At 43.9% G+C, this 11,737-nt stretch overlaps 1 protein-coding gene across 1 annotated transcript in view; it reads left to right on the plus strand.

The window, feature by feature from the left end:
- Positions 1-9,644: 9,644 nt before the first annotated feature.
- lcor (ligand dependent nuclear receptor corepressor) overlaps positions 9,645-11,737 on the plus strand; it is a 52,767-nt gene continuing 50,674 nt past the window's right edge. Inside the window, exons 1-2 of the mRNA XM_088419102.1 lie at positions 9,645-9,747; positions 11,299-11,421. Coding sequence (XP_088275228.1) covers positions 11,322-11,421 — 100 coding nt within the window. The 5' untranslated portion in view covers positions 9,645-9,747; positions 11,299-11,321. The remainder of the gene's footprint in view (positions 9,748-11,298; positions 11,422-11,737) is intronic.

Genomic DNA, 11,737 nt, shown 5'->3' on the forward strand with positions numbered 1-11,737 from the left:
GCGCCCGGGGGAGGGGAAGCGCTCCCTGACTGCCGAGCGGCGCAAAAAAAAAAAAAAGAAAAAAACCTGCCAGGTAGTGTGATCCCACTTGAAAATCCTCCGTATGCTCTTCGCCGGTGTGCGTTTCGCCCTCTTTGTGGGGACCGTTTTGGTGGAGCCCGCAACTTGAAGATTCAGGGGTGTCCGCCACGAGGAAAAGCCGGGCCCGCAAAATCATGCTATACGCAAGCTATTTCTAGAACTCGCTCTTCTTTTGCGTGTCCGGGGGATTTTTCACGTCACTCTCGCCTCGATATTTTGTCGAATACAAATCCAGTTTTACTTTCGGCCCCTCGAAATCTTGAGCGGCGTCAGCTCTCGCCGCCCATTTCTTTTTTTCTGTTTTTTCATTGAAACCGGAATGTTTATTATGTCGTAATTAGACTACGATGACTTTTGAAGACTTTTGCATTACGGGAGTCCAGGCTAAGCCAATCCATGAAGTCATTGAAAGGCTTGCTCGCTGTCTCCCCCCGGTGGTTATGGGGTGTCAACACAAAAATTTCACCAGTTACCGTTGAAAGGATTCACGCAAAATCGGGGGTTTTCGATATGTCCGAAATTTTGAATGGCGGTAAATTGAATTGTTAAAATTTTTTTAATCTATCTATCCGTCCGTGCATTCACGTTACTGTCAATTATCGCGTAGCAGGTTGATTTAAAGTCTTTTAACTGATAGCCGGTCTTTTTTTTTTTTACACTATCGTTCCGGCCTATGCAACAAAACAAAAGCATTTTTTAAAAATGGAAGCATAATTCAAAACAAAATGTGTCAGGACATGTTTTGCACATTTTAATCTCACACACACACACACACACACACACACACACACCCCAAGGTGACACTGAAAATGGATGGATTAGAATGCATGCGAAAAGCGCACTAGCAGTACACGTTGTCCAAATGCCCCCGCGTCTTTTAAATCTTCACGTGAGCGCTAATGCTAGCTTGTAAAGTTGAGCCCAGTTCCTCAAAGTGTATCCTTGACAAAAGTTAATATTTGAGCCCAAAGACTTTTGACTTTTGTCCCAAGGAAGCCTTTTTTTTTTTTTTTTTTTTTAAATACAATGGGGCAAATGACTTGAATCAACATTTTTCCAACTCAATAAAATAAGTGAAATATGTGCACGGGAGAGAATGCGTGGAATCTGGAAAGACGTGTTATTACGTCTTTGGAATTAAACGTGCCTGATATTTGCAGACACTAATATTTGGGGGGAGGGGGGGTGTAAAGAGGTACATGAGGTTGATTGAAATCTTTGGGATTAAATGGGTCACAATCACATGATTTTCGACTTAAAGTCGTGTCGTTATGTCTGAGACTGAATGTGCTTACAGTCTTTTTTAAAAAAATTTTTACACTTGTTTTGTGGTAAGTTTATTTAAATGAAATATTTATGTGAAAGCGGCTTTTTTTTATGTGCATTTTTTGTTTGCAGCTTGTTTTAGTTATTTTTTTTTTGCATTTGTTTTGTGGTAAATTTGCTCCCATTTCGTTTTTTTTCATTGCAATTTTTTTCCCTGGTGTTTTTTTGAATGTGTTTACATTTTTGGTTTACAGTTTTTTTTTTTTTTTTTAAATACTTGTTTTGTGGTAAGTTTTCCTCCCTTTTGTTTTTGTGATTGCATCTATCTAGCTTTTTTTTTTAACATTTATTTTAATGTCAAGTTTTTAACGCTTGTGTTTGCCTCCATTTTGTTTTTGTGATTGCACAGCGTTCCGTTAGCTTCCGCATGCTTCCCGTCGTAATTAACCGACGAAATAATCGACAGAATATTCAAATGAATGCTTAGTGCTGACACTATAAATACAACTCCAAGCAGACAGTATTTGCGCATTATCATCAACCCCCCCCCCCCCGCCGGCAAGCTAATTTTAGCTAATCTCGCATTTGGCGCCAGTTCACCATTCATCCATTTTTTGCTATTTACTATTTCAAGAGGTTTTTTTTTTTTAGTGAGGCGCTCGCCGCCCTCTACGCGCGTAAAGCGCACAATAAGCACAAGCGGTGGTTTAAGAGTAACGGTCGTCAGTCGGGACTGTGATCCCAGAGCCAATTAAAAGAGTGTGATCGCCCCCCCCCCCTCCCCCCCATGCAAAGTGCATCCCAAATTAAACAGGCTCACAGATAATCATAAAACTGACAATTGACTCCATTTGCCGTTGGCACACGGCATACTCGGCGTACACAAATCCCAGCAGGCGCGCGGACTTGATTCCAAGTCACGGCACGCCTCCTTAGCCCGACGCCCGCTCACGCTAAACGGCTTCCAAATAGAACTTTGGGCCAAAAGAAATATAGTCGTACCTTGATTGACGCTAATCACGCCAATTTGCTTTTTTGTCTTTTTTTTTGGTTACTTTTCAATTACCAAAAATAACGTTTTATTACATAAAACCTTTTTAGGACAGGCTATCGGTACCATACTCTCTTTTATTTTCCTATCAATTATTCCATCAAATAATGAAAAAAACAAAAAACAGCATACAAATGCTCGAAATGAGCGTGAATTTTTTTCAAAGCTGTTGAACTGATTTGTTGGAACCGATTTAAAAATAAAATGTATATATATATATATATATATATATATATGAGTGCCTGGTATTGAAAGAAAGAAAGACTAGATAAACATTTACATTACATTTACATTGCCATTCGGATCAGATCCGGTTCCAAAAATGTTGGTCTTTTTAAAATACATTTCTAATATATTTTAGTGTATTTCAAGCTGATGATTGACACCTGTAGGGCATCACACCAAGGAAAGGCTTGGACTTGAGTCAGCGGCGTAGCATTTCTGTTAAATGTTAGCCAAACACCGCATTAATGTTTAACTCCATGACAACATTTAGGACTCCGCTTTTGGCCACGCCCCTCCCCCCCACCTACCGAGCGTTTGGCCAAATACGCTTGTTAGGGTTTTTGTTAGGGTTGTTTTTTTCGGCGGCCTACGTAAACGAGAGCGACGTCCCTTTTCAGGCCCCGCCTGAAGATTGAGCCCCCTTATCGAGCGAAGAAAACACCATCTTAGGTGGCCCGTGTTCATGCGGCTCCTGTTAAAGCCCAATCCTCCCTCTGAAAGCCCAAACCCTTCTTAGTCGCCTTCCAACCACCACGATACGCCGACACGGCGGGAAAAAAATCCTTACCTTTCGCACACGGGTTGCTAAAGTCACCCCGGAACGTCATCCCATCGAAGCGCGTAAAGACCCCCCGCGGGGCCTTGGAATTCGCTCCTTCGTGCCTTGAGGAAAGTCGGGCCGGTCGATGGCCGGTGTCCAAAATGGTTTTTCTCGAGATAGGCGGGAGTCGCACCCGGAGCCGCCGCAGCCATTGAAGAGTCCCTTTTCCGACCGGGCCGCGTGGCACCTTCCGTCGCCGAAAGTCAGCTGAGCGCCACCGCGGCGCAGACCCACCGGAACAAATCCTTTATTTATGCATGCGTATGGCCTCTTTCGCGCCCAAATTCCAGGAACCCTCGAGTTCCTGCTCACGGTCCGCGGGGGTTTGCGGGTCCGCTCTGGAGGGGAAATCTACCCCTGTCCCGACACAACAAAATCCCGGACCGTACCGTGTAGGAAATGAAGGAAAATCCCGTTCCGCCTGGTCCCGTCCTTCAAAACCAATCTCCTTCCTGTACCGCTCTCCTTTTGGAGGTCTGTCCCGCTTTGGGAATTTGACGGAGGGCCGTAGGAGGGAACGCTTACCGCGATTTATCCCCGACCGAAAAGTCGAAGCTCCGGGTTCCCGGTCCGGGGGGGGGGGGGTTCGCGGGTCCACTCTAGAGGGGGAATCTACCCCGGGCCCAACACGTTCCCACGCAAGTTTTGAAAATGTCCCACGCGAGAGGTTTCCGGACGCTTTCGCGTCGCCGAGCGAAAGCCGACTTGGGGCCGCGCATTTGAAGGGAATTCCTTCGCGCTCCGCTCCACCGACTTTAAAGCAAACAAGAAAAGAGGCGAAAAACGGGGTAAAACGAGCGCGCCGCCGGAAATGAAAGCGCGGATGATCAAGACGTCCTTTCCGACATCACCGGAGATTATTTTTAGCGGCGCGGCTCATAAACGCTAATAAACACGGCGACGCTCTTCTTCCCGAGCCGAGACGAATGGTCGTTATTTTTTGTTTGGTTTTTATTTGTCTGTCGGATTTGAGCTGCGAAATCCCGTCAGGGTGACGTCTCCTGTCAGCGCGCTCTCCCAGCTGTCCCGGATGACGTCCCCGCGGCGCGCCGCTGACAAAACCACTTTGTCACGTCTGCCGCCTTGGCGCTCCTGCTAGGCTAACGCCGGCTTTTGTCGGGAGACGTCGCGCGTGAGTGACACCAAAGACCCAAACGCCAAAGCTAACGTTTGCGTATGCTCTTTGAGAATATTCCTGACTGCCGACCGTGTCGATTTACTCCTGAGAAATTTGATAATGATCGAGGTGGGAATTTTGCTCTTTTTTTTGCTTTTTTACGTGCGCTTATGTGTGTGTGTGTGTGTGTGTGTGTGTGTGTATATATATATATAATATATATATATATATATATATATTATATATATATATATATATATATATATATATATATATATATATATATATATATATATGTGTGTGTGTGTGTGTGTGTACACACGCACACACACATACATACACACACATATATATATATATATATATGTGTGTGTGTGTGTGTGTACACACGCACACACACATACATACACACACACATATATATATATATATATATATATATATATATATATATATGTATATGTATATATGTACACACACACACATATATATACATATATATATATATATATGTGTGTGTGTATGTGTACGCACGCGCACACACACACATACATACATACATATATACATATACATATATATATATATATATATATATATATATATGTGTGTGTAAAAAACCGTCAGATTGTGGCAATGTCAGGTTGTAGCGATAACAAGCGGGCGGAGTATGGCGTCCTCACTTTTGAGGCTTTGCTGCGAAAAAAGGAAGCGCTTTTTTTTTTGGATGTTCAGATCAATGCGGACTGGACGGCGTGTGATGAAGGACTTTGAGCGCCAGAAGAAAGCCGGCACAGATGAGGTTTTTTTTTTTTTTTTTCTCCCCCTTTTCCCCCAGTCATGCGAATATTCCGAGATCCGCGATCTCATTTCACATTTGAATATTCCCAGCGGGGGCACGAGAGCACCGGGCGCTTCTCGTTAGCGAAGGAGGCCGATAAGTAGCCGCAGGTTCCTCGCAGGAGTTCTAAGTGAGGAATGTGATTTAGTGGCGTTTAGGGGGCGGATCGAGAAGGTGGCCGAGGGGGGGGGGGGGGGCGTTCGGCTCGGCGGCGGCTTTATAGCGGCCGGCCAGTTTGCTAATGGCAAAGTAAATTAACGCTCCATCTGTCAGAAGAGTGAGCTCGGCGCTTTTAATCTCAGCAGGCGATTTGGAGCAGAGATTTGGACAAACTAAGTCCACGTCTCTTCGCTCTTCTCAAACGTCCGTATGCAAATACATCACCCATATAAGCGTTTGTATGCAAACTGAGCGCCGCTAAGTGTAAGGTCTAATGGCGGATTTAGGACAAAAGCGGGAAGTCATTTCCGGGGGGTGATACCAACACTAATATTTGAGGCTGAGCAGAGGGATGGGCCTCCCCGCCATCGAGGGGCGCCGGAGAGGAGGCTCCGTCAGGTGCTCGTCCCTCGGATTCAGGAGGAGCGGGGTGCTTTTCCCGGGAGGGCGGAGACGCGCGGGGGTTCCCCCGTCCGGCCCTGGTCTCTTTTGTGGACTCGGAGAAGGCGTTGGACCGCGTCCCTCGGGGAGTTCTCGGGGGGGCGCTTCGGGATTGACCCGTGTCAGAGTTTGGTCCGGCGGGAAGCGGCGTCGGTTTCCTGCGGGGGTCGGACTCGGCCGAGGCTGCTCTTTGTCACCGATTGTCTCCGTTAGCTTCACGGACGCGATCTCTAGGTCAAGCGTTGAGGGGGTCCGCTTTGAGAGTCTCAAAACTGCATCTCTGCTAACTGCAAAATTCAAACTCAAGAGAATTCTCAGATAAAAGTCCAAACCCTGCCGACGTTTGGTTTTCTTCTTCACTGACCCCACTCCTCTATATTTTAATCGTGCCCCTCCCCAATATCATCTCTATTATAGGACCTAAATGTCAAAGTATTCCGACCAAAATCCCACTTGATTTTCCCTGAAAAAAAAGAGGCGTTTTCCCCCAGCAAATTCTGACTCGATTGTTTTTGTCACTTCTTCCCCGCCGGGACGTCGGTCTTTTCGGCTCGCCGTTGAGCCGCATCCGGGCTTTTGTTGTCATGGCCCACTAAATGTTGTGTAGTGAAAACAAAGAGGGCGCGGCAGCCAAATCGGCGGCGGCGAGCATATGTTCACCCTTGGCTGCTTCGCACCTTGCCGGGCGTGTTTCAAGCTTGCCCCCGAGTCTTTCAGCAGCAACCACAAGGACAAAAAAAGTCGGGTGGAGAAATGCGGGTGGAGGTGGCGCGATGGGCAGATGGCGCGCACGCGCCGCTTACGCCTTCACGTCGTCCTCCGGGGAATTGGACGCGCTCTCAAACGTCGAGCGCCATCTCGAGCGACGGGCGCCGCCGTCCCGACTGACGTTTGTTTTATCCAAAGGAATGTCAACGATGAATGTACCGACGCACATCGTAATCCCGTTCCAAGCGTTCAGACGACGATAAGCAATCAAGCATTTGCGCCAAACTTCAATTTCACCAAATTTTCTAATCCTCGCTTTTTAAAATGCCAAATCAATCAAATTAATTCTGTTTGATGGAAAAAATGCTCTGGTAAACTATTCAGACAAAACTCATCAATTGAAACAAAAACCCATTAATATATCATTCCATTATTTCATATAAGAAATTAAAAATAAGAATAGTAAAAGTAAAAAGAATATTAAACTATTTTTATTATTGTATTTTAATTCATTTTTATTTTAAAATTGACATTTATTTTACGATTCTTAAACGTATTTTTATTCAATTAAATAGGTAATTATCATGCCATTATTGTTTTTATTTTGTTTCAAATATTGGAGTGAAAGAGTGTCTCGAAACGGTTTAAAAAATGTACCTGGGATCGACCGAGAAAGATTCTCGTAAAATACGTACAATGACGTCTCTGGTATTGAATGAGTGTCATACAAAGATTTTCCTAATCTCTCTGCAAAGGAAGCTAATGACCATGCATGGTCAGATCAGGTGGGTGGGGACTGTGTGTGTGTGTGTGTGTGTGTGTGTGTGGGGGGGGGGGGGGGGGGGGGTACATGCTGACCGAGTGATGCGGCGCGTTCCCCTAAGCATACATGACACGACTCTCTCTCATCTCGACCTCCAGGCCTCCTTGTCACTACGCGCTTGCTTCAACGCACGGAAGAAAGAAAGAAGCCCAACCTGCAAGCTGACCTACACACGCGCCGGCGTTTTCATCGTCATGCGTGCGGCGTGAGCGCCATGATGATGATGATGATGATGATGATGATGATGAAGTGGAGCCGGGTTATCATGCATTCCAAAGAGCGCCTTCCTTGCCTTCTCGCCGTTCCCCGTGGTATTCCTCGCCGCTCGAGTACGTGAAGGAACCTCGTGTCAGGGTCATGGATCCTACACGCGCACACACACACACACGCACACAACCCAACATGCGTTATATTAGCATCAGTGTGCTAGCATAAAAAAATGCTAATATAAAGCGCTTTCCTCATTTAATGAATCGAAGGGCTTTAATCCATTCCTAATTTTTTAAATTACTCTATAACATTGCTTTAAAAAAAATTCGAATTAAAGAAAAAATTAGAGTAGACTTTATGCCAATATGATCGGCTTGATGGTGATTTTTTTTCTTGCAAGTATTAAATGTTTTGTTGATATCCTATAACTATTGTACAAGTATACACAGTAATTAAACAATTTATTTAACTTATTCAATCACAAAGACATATGTTTACATTTTTTTGTAATAAATCCAGCTATTCATGATTAGGTACTTTATTCCTTTTTTCACTATTTTTTTTGGCTACATTAACTTTAAACCTATCAAAAGTAACTGTTTACTTAAGTTACTAAATTAATCAATTACTTTGGCTAAAAAATACAAAAAACGTCAATTGTTTTAGGTATCAAAGTATTAAACAAGTTTAATGAATGAAATCATTTCTTTAGTACCTCAGGACCTAAAGTAATTGATTACTTTAGGTATTAAGTATGAAAGTAGTTGATTACCTTAGACCACTTTATCGTAACTGCTTACTTTAGGTACTAAAGTAATCGATTACTTGAGGTAATGAGTGTGAAAGTAATCATTTGCATCGGGTACCATAGTAACTAAGTAATTGATTGCCTCAGGTACTACGGTAATCAATTACCATGGGTAATCAGTATGAAAGTCATTCAATACTTTAGTGACTAAAGTAGTAAACGATATTGTTTAATTAATTCCTTGAGTACTTCGGTCAAGGATCAATAAAAAGGATGAATTAATCACTTTAGTATCACGCTACCAGGGGTGCGCCTGCCACCCCTTGGAGGCCAAAATACAGCAAGAATGATGCGGAAGAAGGCATTTCACGTCCAAAGGAAAGGATTGAAAAACACTAGAGCTGAAATTTCACCAAGATGGTAATAATATGTAAAAGTTCTAAATGGCACGACCGCTTAGCTATCTCACTAGCGGGAGTGGGCCATTCCTTGGCTAAAATCCTACAAGACTGAGGTGGAAGAAAGCACTTTACATAAAAAAGGAAAGCATTGAAAGACACTCGGGAGCTGAAATTTCACCCAGATGGTGACAACCAGTTGTTTTTTTTAAAGGTATATATAAGTACCCGAAAACCCGATCACGTAAACCCGAATAATAAAAATAATTTTGCATATGTTTGAATGCTATACAGTATTCCATTTCATTGCGTTGCTCCTTCGACTTCCGGCGTGAGGTTTGACACATTTGTTTAGGCTCCAATCCGAGGCTGAGATGTAGATGAAACACTTAAGGCTAAATTAAGAAGCCTCCGCGTGTAGCTTTATTAGACGTTATTGTTTGTCAAGTGCTATTGTTTGTTGCCGTTGTGTGATGAGATGAAGAGTGGAGGAGGAGGAGGAGAAGGGGGAGGGAGGGAGGAAGGAGGAAGTTGAGGGGGGGGGGGGGGGGGTCTCCCATCCGTCCAATGTTGCCACAGTAACGGCGCCCGGATCCCCTTCCTCCTGTCGGCATTGGTACGCAGCTCTACGCAGCTCGCCCCTCACTCAAAACACTCTCGAATACACGTTCCAACACAGAAAAAAAATATATACCTGTTTCCTAAAACCGTCAGTTGTCCCGGTTCTACATCGCTGGACACAGCGCCGACAAATGCCGGAAATCAGCTGCTAGCTAGCGGCGACAAATTAGCCTGCTCCTGAGCTAACGATTTCTCCATCGCCAAGAAAGCGCTTCCCTATTGGTCCGCTTGTCGGCGCTGCGATTGACGCTCTTTTCCCATTGGCTGCTGGTCGACCGCTCCATCTTTGTCGAGGGCGTCGGGTTCAACGACTTAATTAGCAAGAGTGCTCTCCGCTTTAAAACGTTTGCCCTTTTTTATGTGAGGCAGAATTACAAAAGGGCGGCGAGCTTTCCCCCCTTTTAATGACACGACGCCATTTCGCCTTTCAATTTGGTGATTAGGGCACCGTTTTTTGGTGAGTTTTATGGAACTTGATTTACGCACATTGAGCCTGTGACAAGATGGCGAGGACGATCAAAATAACAGCCTGATGGCCTTTTTCAATTGACTGAAAAAGCTGACTAAGACTTTTTTTTTTTTTTTTTTTTAGCCAGCAAGGTGACCCAAATTAAAAAGCACACGGTGACTTCCTGGGAATTAATTGAGGCAGCCTAGTGATCGTTATGTTCCCTAGTGTGGAGTCCTTTGCCCACAAAACCACACGATTGGCAAGGTCCCTCGATAAGAAGTGCTCCCTCGTTTATCGCGGGGTACATTCCCCAAAATATCCATAATAACCGAAATCCGCAAAATAAGATTGAGCTTTTTGTTTTCTGTCTCTTCTTTTTTTGATTAGGAGCAAATATATTTAGAAAAAATAGCGCGCTAACACTGCAATTTATATGGTCGTGGATAAAAATGCATGTAGTAGATAAAAAAAGTAGTATTTTGTCAGCCATTTTCAGACCCTCATTTAGCCAAACATTACCTGTTATTGAGAGTCTGGACTTAAAAAAACTTTTAAAAATAAGCTTTTTTTTCTTTTTCTCTCCCCTACATTTATTGTTCCTTTTATTTAAAAAATAAGTACATAAAAATTATATTTTGGGGTGTTAAAAAAACCTGCATTTTACATGGTCACACATGTAAATTAGTGTATTAGATGTTAATTTTAAAAAATAGTTCACCGGCCAGTCATTTAGCCAAACACTTGAAAAAAAAATATTAGTACACGGTATCAAAAGTCGGGACTCCTCAAAAATAAATAAATAAATACAAACAAATCAACTTTAAAATACGTCTTTGGAATTGGATGAGTAAAAAACAAAAAAACTTCCCGCGCCCTTAGTTTTCAAAAATCAATGCTAACCCTCTGGTCTCTGACCTCTCAATGCGCTTCCCTTGCCTGGCAAGGAAAAAAACAAAAATCACACATTTCGAGAAAAAAAAGGCAGAGAGTCCATTTGGGGCCTTTCGACGCCTCCGGGTAACCCGCCCAGGCGGGTTGATGGCCAACGGTCCTCCCCAACGCCTCCGGGAGAGAAGCCTTTGTCAGATCTTGCCAAATTTTGACAAGCTCCAGCCTCACTTCGATTATCGGCAAAGGGCCCCTTCTTGGCGGGGGCGACGCGGCAGTGGAGCGGGCCAAATTCTCCGCGCCAGATTAAGGCGGCGCAAGCGACCGATCGCAGTCTTCTTTTGTTCAATCTCTACCTCGACGCAGAAATAATTAGCGCAATTATGAATGGATCCACATCAAACATTCACATCCACTCCACGATTTGACAAATGGGTCATCGGCTAATAAACGGGATTTTTCCCCTCTCCAGAACTAACAGGAAATCCTCCAGATGAGAGAAAAACCATCAAAGAAACAAGCGTTAGCTTTAACGTGATTATCGAAGCACATTAAGCCATTAACAAAGGATGCCGTTTAATCCTTTGAAGGAGAAGTTAGTAATACTTTAATTGGCTAAATAGTCACATTAGTGCGAATGTCACCAATGTTTGAATTTTCCCCCGACAGACGGCGAGCGGCCGGCCGTTCCGATGGAAACGGAAGGAGCTCAAAGCGCCTTCTCCACACGTGACGCCGTCGCGTCTTGCTGCGGGCGGAGAGAAAACCTGGCGCTAAATGCCCAGCCGGAAGGTAAGCTAACATTAGCAATAGCGTATCGTCGACATCGGCTGAAAGTCTTTCTCGTTGTACTCCGCTGTTGTATTTGCTCTTAATAATGGCCTCGGTGAATAAATCGCTCGGTTCAAAAATAGGGAAAAAATGTACGTGGAAATGGCCGATGTTTGACGATTTTTTTTTCACGTTTTACTGCTGCTGTTACAATAGTTTTCAACTAAATATTTTCTTTTTTTAATTATGATCCTTAAATACGGTTTTCCCGTAAAATACAAAATGACCTCATTTTTTTCTTCTAGTCTCATGTAATTTGATAATGGTGTTTTGCTCT

Source organism: Hippichthys cyanospilos, chromosome 7, assembly GCF_059441005.1.
Source record: "Hippichthys cyanospilos isolate Australia breed blue-spotted pipefish chromosome 7, RoL_Hcya_1.0, whole genome shotgun sequence".
Taxonomy (NCBI): domain Eukaryota; kingdom Metazoa; phylum Chordata; class Actinopteri; order Syngnathiformes; family Syngnathidae; genus Hippichthys; species Hippichthys cyanospilos.